The 19,200-nt window shown below is 44.2% G+C and overlaps 1 protein-coding gene across 1 annotated transcript in view; it reads right to left on the bottom strand.

Annotated features, from left to right (window-relative positions):
• Positions 1-6,810, bottom strand: part of CATSPERB (catsper channel auxiliary subunit beta) — a 140,935-nt gene extending 134,125 nt beyond the window's left edge. The window contains exons 1-2 of the mRNA XM_089778257.1: positions 6,671-6,810; positions 5,685-5,769 (exon numbers count right to left, since the gene is read on the bottom strand). Of these exons, the coding sequence (XP_089634383.1) occupies positions 5,685-5,769 (85 nt within the window). The 5' untranslated portion in view covers positions 6,671-6,810. The remainder of the gene's footprint in view (positions 1-5,684; positions 5,770-6,670) is intronic.
• Between the last annotated feature and the right edge of the window lie 12,390 nt (positions 6,811-19,200).

Below are 19,200 nucleotides of genomic sequence, written 5' to 3'. Positions count from 1 at the left end.
CGATTGACAGCTAAGGGACTTTCCCGCAGCCCCAGAGTCGAGGTGCAGCAGAGCAGAAGGTCCACCTTCCTCCCAAGGACCCGTGCCCCTGAAGTTTCCGACCGAGTCCAGACAGGAAGAAAAGAGGCGGAAGAGAGGCCGGGACGGGCAAGAGACCTTGGGGTCTGGACAGGAGAGGGCCAGGGATCAAGACCCAACAGCCCAAAACGAAAGGGGCTGTCCCGCCCAGGTTATAGGTGTTATGCCTGTGGGGAGATAGGGCATATTGCGGTTCAGTGCCCTAACATAGACGAACCTATGCAATGTGACCTGGGGAACCTACAAAGTGTTCTAGTTAACCTCGTAGGGGTAGCAGTGGGCCCCCATCAGTATACCCAGCCCGTGAAAATGAATGGGGTAGAAACCACTGCCTTAGTAGATTCCGGGAGTGCGGTTACATTGGTCTCAGGGAAGCTAGTGGGGCAAAATCAGCTGACTCGAGCCAAGTACACTGGAGTATCTTGTGTACATGGGGATACTAGTTATTACCCCACCATCCCTGTGGAAATAGAAGTACAAGGGCGGGTTACAGAGGTAACCGTGGGGGTGGTCCCAAGGCTCCCCTACCCGGTGGTCATTGGGCGAGACTTCCCCAGGTTTAGTGACCTACTACCACGGGACTGGGAGGAGGAGGATAGCTCCCTCCCAGCCTTCCATGAGTTCTCCCAGGACCTGTTCTCGGTGCCTGGGGAGCCCCGGAAAACCCGACGGGAGAGGAGGGCCTCAAAGAAATTGGGGACCATGATCTTGACCCAAGGTCGGAAACAGACACGGGTAGAAGGGGAGGCCTACCCAACTACTAGAGCCGAAGCCCCAGGACAGGATGAGCCTGAAGCAGGGCCCAGCTCATCAAGGGAGGAAAGGGGGCTAGGTTCCCTGGAGCCTGAGCAGGTGAAATCCCCAAGGGAGACCTTTGGGCAGGACCAAGCCAATGATCCACTGTATCAGAATATCCGTAAGGAGGTGGTTGAAGTTAATGGGGTCCCAGTGGAGGGGAGGAACAAGGGCACGGGGCCCTTCTATATAATCAAGGGGGATCTTCTTTATAGGGTAGTTCATATACAGGGCCAAGAGGTGGAGCAACTCTTGGTACCCCGGAAGCACCAGAGGGCAATACTGGAATTGGCACACAGTCATCTATTTGGAGGACATCTAGGGGTGGATAAGACCCTGGACCGCATTCTTCGGAGGTTCTTTTGGCCTGGGATCTATGTAGAAGTCCAGAGGTATTGTGCTTCCTGCCCGGAGTGCCAACTACATGGGCCCCGACCACACCTGAGGGCCCCATTAGTACCCCTACCAATAATTGAAATCCCCTTTGAACGGATCGCTATGGACATAGTTGGCCCACTAGAGAAGTCTGCCCGGGGCCATCAGAGCATACTAGTTGTAGTGGACTATGCTACTCGATACCCAGAGGCAGTGCCCCTACGCAACACCCTATCCAAGACCATCGCTAAGGAACTAATTCAAATATTTTCTAGGGTAGGGATTCCTAAAGAAATCCTAACGGACCAAGGGACCCCCTTTGTGTCCAAGCTTATGAAAGACTTGTGTACCTTGCTCCGCATACGGGCCCTGCGGACCTCGGTATACCATCCTCAAACCGATGGTCTAGTTGAACGGTTTAACAGGACACTAAAAAGTATGCTCAAGAAAGTGGTAAGCCGGGATGGCAAAGATTGGGATATGCTACTACCCTACCTCATGTTTGCAGTAAGGGAGGTTCCCCAAGCGTCGACTGGCTTCTCCCCGTTTGAACTTTTGTATGGGCGTAACCCACGGGGCATACTAGACCTTGCTAAGGAAGCCTGGGAGGAACAGCCTAACCTGGGGAGAAATGTAGTTGATCATGTGCTCCAAATGAGGGACAGGATAGCCAGAGTCACCCCCATAGTGCGGGAGCACCTAGAAAAGGCACAGGAAGCCCAACAGGTCTATTACAACCGGCGAGCAACCGCCCGGAAGTTCCAGGTGGGAGACCGGGTGATGGTGCTAGTGCCGACAGCGGAGAGTAAGCTCCTAGCCCAATGGCAGGGGCCATATGAAATAATAGAAGCAGTGGGAGAGGTAAACTATAAGGTTCGCCAGCCTGGCCGGCGAAAGCCTGAGCAGGTATATCATGTCAACCTGCTAAAACCCTGGCGAGACAGAGAAGTGGCCTTGGTTGTGCTGGGGCCACCACCCCAAGGGGAAAACCCACCAAGGCAGGTGGGAATATCTCCCGAACTGACCCCAGACCAACAGGCTGAAGCAGCCGACATGATTGAGAGGAATCAGGATGTGTTTTCGACAGAACCGGGTAGAACTACGGAGGTTTACCATGACATCATCACAGACCCCGGGGTGAAGGTGCACGTTAAGCCATACCGGATACCTGAGGCAAAACGAAAAGAGGTCCAAGCTGAAGTGGAGAAAATGCTGAAGCTCGGAGTCATTGAAGAGTCCCATAGCCAGTGGTCTAGCCCTATTGTTATGGTGCCCAAGCCAGATGGAAGCCGGCGCTTTTGCAATGACTTTCGAAAATTAAACGAAGTATCCAAATTTGATGCCTATCCCATGCCAAGGGTGGATGAACTCATTGACCAACTGGGCAAGGCCCGATTTCTATCCACCCTCGATTTGACTAAGGGTTACTGGCAGATCCCCTTAGCACCAGGGGCCAAAGAAAAGACAGCCTTTTCAACTCCGGAGGGTCTCTTTCAGTACACAGTCCTCCCTTTTGGTTTGCATGGGGCTCCTGCAACGTTTCAAAGGCTCATGGACAAGCTGTTGCGGCCTCATGCCAAGTACGCAGCTGCCTATTTGGACGATGTTGTGGTCCACAGTCCTAACTGGGACACACACATTGAAAAAGTAGAGGCAGTATTGGAGACATTAAGAAGAGCAGGACTTACGGCGAACCCCGCAAAGTGTACAATTGGACTGGCCGAGGCCAAATATCTTGGGTATATTGTGGGAAGGGGGGTAGTGAGGCCCCAGCTCAACAAAGTGGATGCAATACAGAATTGGCCCCGACCAACCCGGAAAAAGCAGGTCAGGGCGTTCTTAGGGTTGGTGGGGTATTACCGCAGGTTCATCCCCAACTTTGCCTCCAGGGCCTGCCCTCTGACCAACCTGACTAGAGCACGTGGTCCCGACATTGTAAAGTGGACCATGGAAACGGAAGAAGCTTTTAAAGATCTCAAGAATGCCCTCTGTGGCAATCCAGTTCTCATAGCCCCTGATTTTAAGAAGGAGTTTATCTTGCAGACGGATGCCTCCGAAGTAGGACTGGGAGCTGTATTGTCTCAAATGGTGGGAGAAGAGGAGCACCCAATCCTGTACCTCAGCAGGAAGCTTCTGCCGAGGGAACAAAATTATGCCGTGGTAGAAAGAGAATGTCTTGCAGTAAAGTGGGCCATGGAAAGCCTTCGCTACTACCTTCTCGGGCGGAAGTTTACCCTGGTCACCGATCATGCGCCTCTGCAGTGGATGCACCGAAACAAGGACAGAAATGCGAGGGTTACCCGATGGTTCCTGTCCCTGCAGCCCTTCCACTTCCGTGTGCAACACAGATCAGGGACCCAGCATGGGAATGCAGACGGGTTGTCAAGGGTGCATTGTTGTCCGACCCAAGTAACCCAACCCCATGGGGTTGAGCAGAGGGGGGGGATGTGTGACAGGGTCAGGCCAGGGAGCTGCTGCAGAGAGGCGAAAAGGCAGCCCAAAAGGGAAAAACTCCTGTTAGAAAAGCAGAGAACTGCAGCACAATTAGGTGCAGCTGGGAGGGAGCTGGCTCAGGCAAATTGGGGCCAGCTGACTTCTCTGCTGACTCTCTGAGGGCCTTTAAAAGCCTCATCAGTTGGAGGCTAGGGAGAGGAGTGAGAGGACGAAAGGAAGGTGGTGGAGAGGCAGAGAGGAAGAAAAGGAGAGAACAAGTTGGACCAGCATTAGGTAAAGGCAGCAGGGGAGGGAGCCTGTGGGCCCCTGGCTTGGGCTCCCTACCACTGAGACCCGCTGCAAAACCCCAGTAGTGGCTTGGAGAAGAGGGGCCCTTGCCACACAGGCTATTGTGGATCATTGGATATTTCATAACAATATTGGGTTGTGATCCATTGATGACTTTGTAACACAATGCCAAAGCCTAGAAATTGGCATTGAAAACAAATTGGGAGGGAGAAGGGAATGATGAAATCTGCCCTGTGATCTCAATGGTTTGTTTGACTGACAAAGACAGGCTACTTCATTCTGCAGAAGTGGGAGTGTCTGTATTACTTCTACCTTGAGCTCTGGGTGCACTGTTACAGTAATTAGACTGGCCATGGCAAATGTATGGATTTCTGTTGCCAAGTCTTCATTTTCAAGGAATGGACTTCTAGCAAGTTGAAAGTAGAAGAAAGCATCTCCCCTGTGTCAGTGTCTGGGCATTCAGTGTTAGTTACGAGTTCTGGTATTATAGAATTTTTATAAGGTGCTCAAATGCTGTAGTGGGGACCATGGGAAAGAGATCAAAAGGACAGAGCAAAGGAATGGTTTTGCCCAATATGTATAAAAATGTAACTCTACCTCACTGCATGATGCAATGTAGTGCTTTGTATGTCATCATGGGAACATGAGTCTCAAAAAAAAAAAAAAAAATTAAGAGTAGCATGCTACTAGTTTCAATATGATCATTTTGAATTTCTGAATGTGAGTCCATAACTACACACCATGTAAACCAGAACTACTTAACTTTGGAAGCTCCAGGGGCCACAGTGATACTCAGTGCATGCCATGGGCCGCAACTTAAGTGTGGTTGCAAATGGACTTCTTTCATACTGACAGGCAAGAATACAAAGATTAAGGCAAGACTACAAAACACACAGGCCCAATTTAAGTCAGTTCTGCTGATATTAATAAAATGCAATATTTAATCAATTTCCATCCATATGACAGTACTTTTAGGGTGTATCTACATTGCACTGTTATTCCGGAATAATGGCCGTTATTCCAGAAAAACAATACTAGTGTCCACACATCAACTGTGCTATTTCGAAAGAAAATCAAAATAAAAGAGGGCTTTTTCCAGCATTGGTAAGCCTCGTTCCACAAGGAATAATGCCTCTTCTGAAAAAGCTCTTTTGGAAGAGAGTGTGTGTGGATGCTCCACTGCTGCTATGTTGAAATAGCTCCCCACAAGAGCCATTCTTAGTTATTCCTCCCCAGTGCCTCCTGGGGCTCTAAACTGAGATAGAACATCCACATTAAGGGAGCGTGCCTTGGCCTAATTTGGAGGCTTCCCTGGAATGTGGATGCTTTATTTTGAAATAAGCTGTTCTGGAAGATATTTTCCAGAATGGCTTTTTCTGAAATAAGCTTGCACTGTAGACATACCCTTAATGAGCAATGACAGTCCAGGAATTTAACTACTAAAATGCATATCAACAGAAGACCATTATATTGACTCGCCATTGTGGAGCATGTTCCCAGTGGATGCCATGTTCAAAGGATCCCACTAGTGGGCTGTGTGTTGAGCCCCGCATAAACCCATACCCCAGCACAGGCCACAAACAAACAGGCTGCAAGCAGCCCATGGGCCGCGTGTTGAGTAGCCCTGAGGTAAATTGACTACCAGCAAGTTAACATCTTTGAAAGTACTCTGATAGAACTAAATTACAACTTGCCTTGCACATTATAAGTGATTCCTGAAGACAGATTAGGCATCTTTAAAATGGCTCCAAATGCAATATATAAAACAAGTGAGTCCATCTGTTTAAAGAAAACAAAAAACATTTTATAATCTAGCAATGTATTATGAAAAGCGAAGTTACTCACCTCCGGTGCAGTAACTGTTGTTCTTCGAGGTGGTGTCCCCGCGGGTGCTCCACTATGGGGGGTGCTGGGCTTTCCGGGGCAAACCCAGCACCCCATAGTGGAGCACCCACAGGGACATCCCCGAATAAGAACAATAATTCTACTAGTTCTATATAAATAGGCCATTTTACAAAAAAATTCATGCTGAAGACTTGTAGGACTTTTGGCTTTTACTCCCTGATCCACCACTGGTTTCTTGACAAATCGCTTAGCTTCTGTAAGTTATACTTTTCCTTATAATGTGGATTATGCTGCCCATCCTGTAATGTTTCACAATGCAGTTCTTTCTTGTAGAGATATTGCTGTAGAACAGGCAGTGGTAATTGGTAGTTAGAGTCTATGTTTAACTTTTGCCACTGACTAGGTTAGGTCCCTCAATGGCTAATAGCCAGGATGGGTAGGAATAGTGTCCCTAGCCTCTTTCTCTGGAGGTGGGTGACAAAGGAAGGATCACATGAGGATTACCTGTTGTGTTCCCTCCCTCTAGGACATGGTATTGGCTACTGTCAGCAAGACAGGATACTGGGCTGGATGGACCATTGGTCTGACCTAGTATGGCCGTTCTTATGACTAGCTTTGTGATCACTACATCTCTCTGTGCCTCAGTTTTCCTCACTGTAGAATGGGAAATCACGCGGGCATTGTGATAACTAATATTTATAACCACTTTGAGCCCCTGGAGTAGAAGATGTTCTCTAAATACAAAGCACTGAATGATCATGATTTCTTAACTCTTGATAGTTCCCTTTTTTGTCTTGATTTTTTTTTCTCTTTATGCTGTCACCAGTTGGCTCACTTTATTGTTGGTTGTTGTGTTTTCTAGACACTGTATTTCCTCTGAGGACAGCTCTAACACAGCAAGCAAAACAGACCCCAATACCACGCTGGTCTCTTCACCATTCCTTCCCCATCTGCTTGGCTGTGCTCTTGTGCCTATCTTCCGCAGCGGCCAATCAGCAGATCCTTAACCCGGAACCAGCTTCAGAGTTCTGAAGGATGGCAGTTGGCCTGTCCAACTGTCCTTTCAGACTTCTGAGTGGCGGCTCAGGTGCTCCAACAAGCAGCAGGCACAGGGCTCAGAAATCCCTGCCAGTGAGAACTGTAATGCAGATCCCCGGGGCCCCTAGATACACATACTTATCCACAGGGCTGTCTTAATTAATGTCTTTATTACTGAGTCTGAGAGAGTACAGGCTAACCTACATGTAAGGGGTCTGTTGGCCCCTTACTAAAACTCCTAGTTAGCTCCTACTATCAAAATGAAGGTATATGAGAAATCAGGATCCTGAGTGTGTCAGCCCCCAGGAACAATGGGAAGGGACCAGCATGCCACATCAGCCTGATTGCCAGGGCGGGCAGGCCAATGAGGGAGTGAGAGGTCTAGGGGAAGTCCCGTCCTCCGTGCTCCAATGTGAGCTGAGTTTTTGTTTAGGTCAGACTGAGTAGGGCTGAGCTAAGGAGACAACATGTGCCTGAGCTGAGTTGGGGAGGGGAGCTGAGTCCAGAGAGAGCCAAAGACACAGCGCAGAAGCACAGCCATGTTGGGAGCGGGGCTGCAGCCACAGAGCCAGACGGGTCAGAGAAGCAGCCCAGGAACTGGCAGTAGTACAGCAGAGAGTGGGGCTGGGGCTGGAGCATGCTGGAGCTGGGTGCAGTCAGCAGCAGGAGAGATCAGGGGGACCCTGGGTAGAGACCCAGTGCAGGGGGACTCCACCAGCCAAGAGACCTTGCAGGCCAGATTTCAAGAGGGATCTTAACCCCAACTGTAGAAGGCTACTGCTGGGGGAGGGAGAAGGGTCCTGCTACCCAAAGCAAGTGTCTGATCTGCAGCATTTCTGCAGCACAGCCAGGGCCTGAGGAGGAGGCCTGCGACCTACATGGAACAGACTGAGAACTGTCCTTACATTCCAGAGATACTGTGCATCCAGAGATACTGTGCCATGCAGGAGAGTGGAAGGGAAGCCCTTGAGGTCAGAGAGGTCTCTGAGAAAAGGAAGTGGGAGTGGAGACTCATATCCTTTCACTAGCCCATTTCACCGGGATAGTGTAGGAGCCAGGAAAGTTCTCCACAATAGTGGGACCATTTCCCCTGCTTACATATACATTGGTTCTTATCCTGTTACACACAATGCTCCTGCCCCAGGCCAGTACTTATTTCTTTCCTGTTATAATTAAAACAGACACAGCATGACAGAGACAGCTAAAAACTTGAGACAAAATTCACCACATATATCTCTCTTGACCCTATTCTCTCTGCCCATTCAAAGCCCCTTACTCTGATCCATGAGACTCATGAATTCAAGAAGTAAAATTTCTCACTGGGAAGAAGGGACACCTAGAATTAGTTTGGGACTGGAATCTCTAAAGAATTAAATCAATTTTGAAAAGCATCCCCTCCCCAGTACACAAAAAAAGGAGAGAGAAAGAGTACTAATGACTTTTTAGAAACTTGGTACGAGGTGTTGTATTTCCTGATTTGCTTATGAAAGTTACTGACTTCAGAGTGATTTCTTGTACCTCATGTCAAATGAGAACCTTTAAAAGTGAAATGTAAACACAGTCTCTAACATTTTTCCTCTAAACATGCCACCTTTCTGTAAAGATGCCCACAACATCACTGTGAGAACTCAAATAAATGAATCTGGTGGCTTTTCATCCCATCCTATGCCAGGAAGGCACAAGGAGAGCACAAACAGAAACAAGCTGTGGGTATAAAAAAGTGGCATCACAAAACAACAGTGAAGAACTAAACAGTAAGCAAGGCTATCACCAGCTACATAAATTGGCCAAGATTAGAGAAGTCTCACAAATGATTGCCTGTTACCTGTTGCTTAACAGATTCAGAGGAACTACTAGGAGTAGCTCTCTGGACAGTTACCTAGTAACTGTACGCATCCGCTTCGGGATGGTATTTCAGGTGCGGGATGTCCACCAGTGTCTAATCACCTGGAGATTGTCTATCTCAGAGACAGGTTGCAGTAAATAAAAACTCAACAATAACTAAATTTAGACCACAAGACTATATTTTACATATTAAATTTAACAAACATATACCTCGAATAAAATAGGGGGGCAGTCCCCTTTCTATACTACATGAACATTGGAGGGGCAGTCCCTCCAAGGTTCCTAAACCTACTTACAAAGTCTGGTGGTGCAAGGGCAACGGTGGTGATGCTAGCGACCTTTGGTCCCTTAGGGTCTCAGGCGAGGAACAGCTAGGCGTCCCTCGGCAGATGATCCGGTGCTTGGCGACCTCAAGCCTCTGGCTAATGGAAAGCCTCGGGCGAGGAATAACCAAGATGATCCCATGAAGCACAGGTTGAGTGCGACGGCGGTAGATTCACCTTCTGCGAATTGTCTGGCCTCAACCTCTCTTCTCGCACTTCGGAGCAACAGGATCAGGCGATTGTAGACTCTGTTTCTACCCTAACTACTCTAAATAAAACCTAACCTAAATCGCGACGCACCCGCCGAACAGACTCGAAGACGGCCGAATTACTCGTACCGACGCAGCCTGACGGACAGACACGACGACGATGTCTACCCTATACTAATCCTAATCTAACTAAACTACCCTATGGGGAATATTGGTGAAACTACAGGCCTTCCGCCCAGTTTCATCAGTCTAGAATTAAATAAATACATTCATTCGTCAGTATCTAGGACTAAGACTGAAAGCATATACAAGCATACAAGAACAGACCTATGCTAACCTAGACCCAACGCTAGAAAGACCCGATGCAACAACAACTGCTGCGTGGCAGAGACTTAAATAGCATAGGCTAATGAATATTCATAAGTTCTCAAGGTTTGAACTGATTGGCTCTCCAATGATGCTCTATTTGCATATGTTTAAATTGATTGGCTGATAGATGAGAACACAAATAGCTCATACATATTTATAAATATTCAAATCCTAACAGGTATGCATATTATTATATTAAACTCTAACAGACATACCTGTTGGACGTGACATAACCTGGGTTCTTAATGGGTGCCAAGAGAATTTTACCATTTCAAAATGGAGTCGGAGAAGCCATTTTGAAATAAGACTATATTATACCTATATCATGTGTTTTAATATATATTAACAATGAATTTACACACTAGTCCTTAGATATTCACAAGTCCACTGTACAGGATATTACATTTTCAGACTCTTTGGGTTGGTTACAGTTACATTTAAAGCATGTGGTTGCTACATAACTGTCTGTTACATTTATAACACATGGACATTGATGTTACATAGTAATTCTGCATTACATTTCCCCTCCTTGATGGACAACTGAGGTGGAAACAGAAGATGTTCATCAACTTACATGGCAGAATTAAATGCAAATATTTCATCTCTTATACGCGGACGTGGGCAACACACATAACAAGATAACAGTAATGTAAGCAAGGTTAGGACAGCTATGTAGATATACAACAGGCCCAATGGGTTAGTTAGTACTGATTTTACATTGATGGTTGACAGATCTCCAAAAATGTCACCAAATAATTTGGTCCACCAAGTAGGTGTAACATGAATTCGTTTATCAATGTGGATGATATCGTCAGCTGCATGTTGAACTACTATATGAACCCATTCACTGATGTTTTTAATGCTTTTTATAATGCTTGTCAAATCTGGATGGACCATCATTGCTTTTATGGAGTCAATGTTGGGACCCAATGACACCGGTGTTATAATGTCAATTATGGCATAACGTACGGTAATGTCCTCGTACTCAGCGTTGATTAACTTAACATTTACATCACACCCACGTATCTCAAAAACTTTACAGAGACACAAGTTAGTAAAATTGGGCATGACTACTGTGTAAAATTTATTCACAGTAAACACAGGACACAAACTCCGTATGCATATGCAATGTTGATCTATTTGGACCACTACAGAATGGTTATTACCCAGAGGTGTCAGGTGCAATTCATAATTGCATTCTCCTTCGGCCTCATTTAGACATAAATGGCCTTGATTCCACAGACTGGTTGTGCACACATATCCTAAATGATTTTGTGCTATGCATGCTTGCATGTTTACTACATCTTCTTGATTTTGATAGGCCCAGGCTCTGTTAGTAATAAGCATCATCACTGAGCCATTAATAAACATGCCTAGTGTAACAATTGGATATACGATGTCTTTTTGTGCACTTAAGACTGTCAGTATTACTATATGCAAAACATTGCGTCTGGGATCATATTCGGAATGCAAAACATTCCACACGTCCTGATTTTCCCTCTCAAAAGGTGTGGATAATTTACTAATTAGGGCCGCTATTTCTATAGGAAGGGTGCCTGCCAGTGCATCGTGGATAATGTCGTGCGATAATTCTAAAAGCATATTTTGCACCTGTACACAGGCTAAGGCCAATGTAGTTTCGTTAACCAAAACCTGCATTCCCTTTAACATCCGGAGATGATCTTCTTCCTGATAATGTGCCCATGTTGGTAATAAATCGGTCAATTTTACTTGGACTTTATCCAAGCCCAATAATGACTCTTCGAGGGGATGGACTAGATCTTCAGTCCCTGAAGTTAATTTTGCTAAATTCTTAGCTAGGCAAGCATTATCGATGACTGATGCAATGCCTAAGCCAGGACTAACTCCACCCAGAACTTTTGCCACTATGTCTCGCCTCTTTCTATTAGGTTGTTTAGAGGGGATGATTGACCATAACCATTTCTCCCAGCCTTGTAATAATGGTTCTATGAAAGGCTCACACTGTTTGTTGATATCAACAGTGGTGGTCACAAGTGGTATGTGCACCCACTTTACTTGATATTTTGGCTCGATCAACACTTGCCGTGCCATATTTGTTTTCACAACATATGGTCCAATCTCAAGTTTCTCAGGTTGTTCGGCTACTAGGATTTTTACCGGAAATTTTGCTCCAAAAACTCCTAGCACTGTCCAGGTACCGGACTCGGTAATATTGTCTACGAACAATCCTGTACATACATAACGAGCTGGTTGCGGTTCTAACTTGCAACTCGGAGAAGCCACAAATGTGCTTACTCTATTCGGATTCTGATTTTCAGTGCAGCTTAAGGGTATAGATTGTATAACCCCTATAGGAGATACAACCTTAACTGGAATAGTCTCCGTAACATGGTGGTCATGATAAAACTTAAATCACCCACATCACTTGTCCTGGTTTTATTATTGGATAGTATAAAACATCCAAATAAACACAGATTGAGCCCGTCCATCGAGGGACTAATAATTGGCAATTGGTCAAACATCGCCTATTATGCTCAACTGATGGAGTATGCGCCATATACTCATTAACACATAGATGGGGATTAACAAATATCCACATGCACTTTTTGGACACGCTGGAATATATTTCCATCTTCAGCCAACCATTTATACTAAGGCCGTTCTTTTTACTATCATCTCTATCTATGACAAAATACAATAGGATGTTTCCCTCCAGCTCATCTCGAATAACGAGATGGCAAAAATTCTGGTGTTGTTTAACTAGAATCGTAATCAGTTGGCTGCGGAAAATAGGTAATTTGATCTCCCAACGTTTGCTAATGGATAATTGAGGCATATAGGTCTTAGAAGAGATCACCTCTTGATTATAAATTGGATCTCGTGACTCAGCCTGTGTCCAAACGAACATACGTGGAACCATCCATTCATAAACCTCTTTGGGCAAGGGTCTTATATCCCACTCATTCAAAGGACGATCGCCCACGCGACAGTGCCATAATTCGTCCTGAATAAAGGTTAGGCCTTTAAAGTATGCCCCGATAGTCGAGCCGTCCTTTTGTTTGAACACATGTCTGCCCAAATCTGCCCATTCTAATCCTGGTCACCCTTGTGAGTCTCAAGTGTCCGTACAGGGACAGGACTAGAAACACTATTCCTTACTCCCACTACAGTAAGTACACATATTATATAAAAGATGATGTTTTTGTTGATCAATCCTAGACAAAGACAAAAATAAGAACAAAGTCATTAATGTTCATTCTTCACCATCTCTTAATTTCCTTCTTTTCCAGATGTTATTATTTCAATGTTCTTCCTACCCCTCCTATCTATCTATTTGTTCTACTAAGTTCTTATTTAGTTTCCTTTCCATTCTTTAAGTTGACTCAAATGGAACCACTTTGCGATCTTTCGGTTCTTTTTAGTTGGTATTTCAATTTGATACACCATCGGGCCATCTTTATTAATAATATAACAAGGCCCCATCCTTCTTGGAGATAAGGGGTGACTCTTCTCATTGAAGTGTCGGTAGAGAACTTTATCACCGACACTCCACTCGTGGAATTTCAGCTCTTCCGCCAATCTCTTATCCATCTCTTGAATATTACTCTTTAAGGTTACAGCCACTGATTGTTGGATTTGACTTAACGTTTCCAATAACTGTTTTAGGTATTCCTAAAACATGACCTATGAAGCCAGGCTTCATGAACTGGGCTTGTTTAGTTTGGAAAAAAGAAGATTAAGGGGGGACATGATAGCGGTTTTCAAATATCTAAAAGGGTGTCACAAGTAGGAAGGAGAAAATTTGTTCCTCTTGGTTTCTGAGGACAGGACAAGGAGTAATGGGCTTAAAGTGCAGCAGGGGAGGTTTAGATTGGACATTAGGAAAAAATTCCTAACTGTCAGGGTGGTCAAATATTGGAATAAATTGCCAAGGGAGGTGGTGGAATCTCCCTCTCTGGAGATATTTAAGAACAGGTTGGATAGACATCTGTCAGGGATGGTGTAGACGGAGCTTGGTCCTGCCTTGAGGGCGGGGGGCTGGACTCGATGACCTCTTGAGGTCCCTTCCAGTCCTATTATTCTATGATTCTATTCGGAAGTTTTTATCCGAGGTTGGAAGCCATCTGGTGGCACCCATCCTTTGACCCACCAAATCTCCGGTGTTCTCATCGGTCGGCCAAAGAGGACTTTGTAGGGCGTATAACTATGTGCTCCTACAGTCTATCTGATTGCCATTAGGATTAATGGGAGATGTACATCCCACTGCTTGCCTGAAGTTTCTACAACTTTTCTCAAAGCAGTTTTTAGGACACGATTGGAACGCTCCACCAGTCCCGACAACTGTGGATGTCCTCCAATGTGGAAATGTTGTCAAACACCAAGTGCTATGCAGAGCTGTTTTATAATCTCAGCAGTGAAGTGTGACCCTTGGTCGCTATTCCTTTTCACAGCAGCCACTATACAGCAGTAGAGTACAACTTTTCCTCTTCCTCCCTAGAAGTCAAACGTTTCAACAGACAGTCTTATATATAGGACAGGACTTAGGCTGTCAGCAGGAACCATCTTTTCTATATGTGGTTAAGGTGGGGTGAGGAGCAGGAAACACTAGCGTTCCTAATCAGACATCTGGGTACTATGACAATAAAAACATTTCAGTGTTACACTAGTAAGACAGATACTCCATGAGCAGGCAACCAGAATACGGTGTGTGTAGAGGAGGAGAGTGAAGACAATAGGTCTATGCAGCTGCTTGGCTAACTTAGTTCCCACATCTTGAGCCTCCGTTACAACAGGGAAAGCAGGGGAAGTGTTTGTTTTACATTTATGGCTATAGTTTTAGAAAGCTTCATTGAAGAAGTATATTTCAAGAAAGAACTTGGAGAAGGCGGAGGAGAATGGTTGTGCTGGGAAGATAGTTCTAGGCATGCCAGTCACGTGAATTGATGGTGGATATGTCAGAAGTGGCTGGTCAGAGAAGCAAAACTAAAAAATGTCTTGGAAAAAAAAATTAAATGCAATGGTCTCCAAAGAGGGCAGACGACAAAACTTGGGGAAGTGCAGGCCAGTATAATAAGTAAAATTAAATGCTGAGACCTAAAAAAACAAAAGGTCATTCTCTCAGCAACATAAAAGCTGCTGATCCACAAACATTGCAGCAAGAAACATGTCTTGGGAACAAGCATTCATTTTATTAGCTGTATGCATCAAGTGTGCCTATCTCTAGCCCAAACTGCTCCTTGCATGGTGCGGAATCCCTTATCTAAATGACTGACATCCCTGTGACTTTATTCATTTTTGTATACAATTTTAAAATTCCCATTTTTAAAATTTAAATGCTGCAGTAGAATTTGTATTGCATCTTACCAGAATGCAGATTTTGAAGTCCTCCTAGTATCTGTTTGCTAGAAGATGGGAATGGGTGACGGCTCACTTGATGATTGCCCTGTTTGGTTCATTCCCTCTGAAGAATATGGCATTGGCCACTGTTGGAAGATACCAAGGTAGATGGACCATTGGCCTAATCAGTCTGGTCATTCTTATGTTCTCTTTGCAAAATATAGCTCCAGTTTGCTTCTGGTAGAGGGGATCTTGGTCCTGGTTTTGCTGTTTCGTAATGGATATACTTGTAAATCCCTCTCCAAAATCAGAAAACCTAATATTTGGAGAATGGGAGAATTAGGTCTATGAAATACTTTGGGAGAGATTAAATAACACTTAGGAGGAAATATATTAAAAGATATATTAAGTCCCAATAAACATCCATCATCAAGTGTGGGGAGTCTCTCTGAGGCAGATGTTCTGTCATGAATTATTGTTTGTATCAGAGTCAAGTTACTCTAGTGGTTACCATAAGTTTGTTCTTCCCAAATGAAACCAGATGTTGAGTGTGAAAGTCTGGTAGATGAAGAGGATAGCATAAAATGAGGGCAAGACTATTTGTTTACCAGTCAAAAATGAATGTTCTGAGGATTAGATAATGTTTGTACATTGCTTAGAATTTAGGTAGCAATTTAAATAATCAAAAGTATCAAACTCTCATCAGTAGGTTTTTTCAAGTATTTAAACTGTCAGTTGGAGGCATCATTCCTGAAAGTGCTTAGTACCCTCAATGCTAACACTTTACAAGGGATTTCCTTTCAACCAAAACATTAAAACATACAAATGAAGGCCATTTACAACATCAGAGAAAACAATAGATAAAGAAAGAGTAAAGCTAGTGGGATGAGAGACAGCAAGGGAGATACAATTATTTTCAGTATTTCCACAGCGATTTGTAGGGGTGGCTAGAAATCCTACCCACCAATGGAGAATTTTTGGATAGGTTATCATGGTGCTTCATGGGAGTTGTAGTTCAGATAACTCATGTCCCCATTCTCCTCTCTAAGCCTCCTTAGCTATGCTACATCTGCCAAGATACGCTGCAGTCTCCCATCTTCCTGATCTACTGACATGTATCATGGGAAACGTACTCTGGCTGGGAAATCCAATTCATTTGAGGAGAGTGATGAACAACTTCCATAAGATATTACATTGGCATTTCCAAATAGAAAAGGTTCAAGTTTTGGCCAGAAATCAAATACATTTCAGCTTTGGGCCATTTGGTTATTCAATTAAAAGTTGAAATTTTCCACAAAAAGACAACTTTCACAAAAAGTTTGGATTTAGTCAAAAAGCCCATTTTCTGATGGAAAAAACTTTCAACAGACAACTTACCACCAACCCAAGCAATTATAGTCCCCCCCCCAAAAAAAACATTAAGATACTGGTATATTGAGCAAATAGACCAATAATTTAGGGTAAAAATCATTACAATTATGTAATTATAACAAAATCAAACATGATCAATACAGAGTTAAGGTTAAACAAATCCAAATATGCTAAAGAATGACTTTGGGTGCTTATTTGAGATGATCTGGCACTTTAAAGGGGTCTGTGATACAGAAAGAGCTGAACACCTATGCTCTGGAAAAAAAAATCAAAATTGAGACTAAAAAAATCACTAACAACTTTTGAAATTCTTGAGCTTTATATATTTTACACACATATATAGTCTGCACATTCATATAATACATGAAATGCTATGTTGAAAACATTAAGGTTGAAAAGTCAATCACTCAAAAGTTAGGAAATGTCAGAATTAACATTACCTTGAAACTTTAATTCACTCTCTTGTGCATATGCACATTATGGTCTTTAATTACATGATCACGGTGACAGGTTGGATCACAAAGATCACCTTGAGACTGTCATCTTATGGGCTGATTGTATCACTGAGCCAGCCCATCTGTGCTGTTGAGCCAGAAGCTCTGGTGACCCACAGCAAAGGCACAGAGTTGGGATAACAGCCCCCAGCAGAGTCACACAAACATAGAAAGCAGCTCAGCTCTGGGAGGTCTCAGTTATAGGGACTTTATAGCACTCAGAAGCACATCCCCAAATAGGACTAACCTTCCCCCACCCCTCCAATAAATCCATATTACTCCATATGAAAGTTTTACACAGAGAAAAAAATCATAAAGTTTGCTCTTTATCAATGACAGAAATATGCACAGCTCTTGTCATCCCTCTCCCCCTCCGGTAACAATTTACACTGGGTTTGATAGTAAAGTGATTTTATTAAGTATAAAAAGTGGGAGTCAAGTGGTTGCAAATAGTGAGAGCCAGATCAAAGTAAGTTACTAAATTAAAACAAACAAAAACACACCAGCTAAGCCTAATACACTAAGGCTACGTCTAGACTGCAAGCCTCTTTCGAAAGAGGCTTTTTCGAAAGATACTTTGGAAAGAGCTTCTTTTGAAAAAGAGCATCTAGACTACAATCAGTACTTTCGAAAAAGCAAGCTGCTTTTTCAAAAGAGAGCACCCAGGCAATCTGGATGCTCTCTTTTGAAAAAGCACAGTTTGCATTACATAGTGCCTTTTTTCAAAAGAGCACTTTTGAAAAAAGGTGTTATTCCTCAGGAAATGAGGAGTACCATCATCGAAAGAAAAGCCGCATTCTTTCGATTTAATTTCGAAAGAACGCGGCTGTAGTCTAGACGCAGGTGAAGTTTTTTAGAAAAAAGGCTACTTTTTTCGAAAAAACCCTGCAGTATAAACACAGGCTTGGAGAAATGATTACAAAATCTGTTTCTCACCCTAGTTCTAATTTCAGGCAAAGTTCTTCAGGTCAGAGATGTTCTTTTTCCTGACGGGTCTAACAGCTTCTCCCCTCATTAGAGTTCTTTTCTTTTAGGTCCTTTCAGGTGTCCTCTTGAGGACTGGAAGAACAAAGAAATTAGGCACTCACAAATTTTGGGTTCCTAATGTCACACACCTAGAAACTGGTTAAGTAGTGCTCAGCACTCCTGCAAATGAGCTCCTCCCTCTCCCCCCCCCCCCCCCAGTATAAAGTGAAACACACATAAAATGAGGAACATACAGTTAATGACCACCTCTGAAAATGTCTGATTTAAGGGACTTAGCTAGCATCACACAGGTACAGTGTGGCAGAGTCAAGGTTAGAATCCAATTTTCCAGAGCAGCATTCGACTGCCTTAACTATGAGACCATATTTTCTTCTTTCTGCATCTCCTGACTTGTTCACTACACAGCTTCCATCTTACACAATAAATAAAGCAAGGGTTCAAACAACAGTGACTTCACTACACAAACTTGATCCATCCCTAAAGCAGGTCTGCCTTGTGTACTGAAGGAGGTGGGGGATCTGTGGGGGAAAATAGTATATCACATAACTGAAGTAGATATAATGCACATGGGCAATCTCAATTCTTGTACAGTATTTCCTAACTTTTTAGTACTTGAATTTTCAACCTTCATGTTCTTTTAACATTTCTTTCCTGTGAAACAATTCAATTTCTATAATAGCAAACTGAAAAACACAGGAATTCCATCAAGTAGCATCTTATTGACACTTACATGGCTCATCAGCTGGGTTCAACTCTTTAGATCCAAGGCACAGACTTCTGCTGAGATTTTGAGCAAAGGGAAAAAAAGGCAGCTAGAATGGTTGTCTTCCTCTGTGTGGATCCACACTAATAGAGGATGGGATACACATTTTGCCACTGTGTTTCACAGATATTTGCTCGTAACAGAGGAATGACTCTGACATCTTGGGTCCCACCCCAGGATCTAGTGAGAGTATGCTTTAATTAAACACAGATTTTTTGTCCATGTCTCTCAATTTCAGGGGAGCTGACAGCCACTGCAGGTTCCTAGACAAGGAGGGAGGGCTGGCTCCATGCTTCTGGAAGGGGTGGGGGCTCAGGTGGAAGGGGCTGGACTGGGAGCAGCCAGTCTTCCTCACCACCAAGAGCTGCACAGAGCATATAGGACAACACTCTGGTGGCAATTAAAAGGGCCTGGGATGCCAGCCTTTGAATCGCCAGGTCCCAGGGCAACTATACCTTTTCTTCCCCTCCCTTATCAGCAGGACTGTCCAATTCTGACCCTTTTTATTCTATCCCCTCCTATTGCCCCTGTCTTAGGTTTGTCTGTCCCCCCACCCCCAACAGCGTCCTGTCCCAGTCTACCCTAATCTCCTCCATCCAGTCTCTTGTTCTCCCTTCTCCAATACCAGTCTTTTTGTCCAGCCAATT

The sequence above is a fragment of the Pelodiscus sinensis genome, chromosome 5 (genome assembly GCF_052426305.1).
Source record: "Pelodiscus sinensis isolate ZL-2025 chromosome 5, ASM5242630v1, whole genome shotgun sequence".
In the NCBI taxonomy this organism is placed as follows: domain Eukaryota; kingdom Metazoa; phylum Chordata; order Testudines; family Trionychidae; genus Pelodiscus; species Pelodiscus sinensis.
The sequence above is the reverse complement of the archived record's forward strand: the minus strand, read 5'-3'. Positions and strand labels throughout refer to the sequence as shown.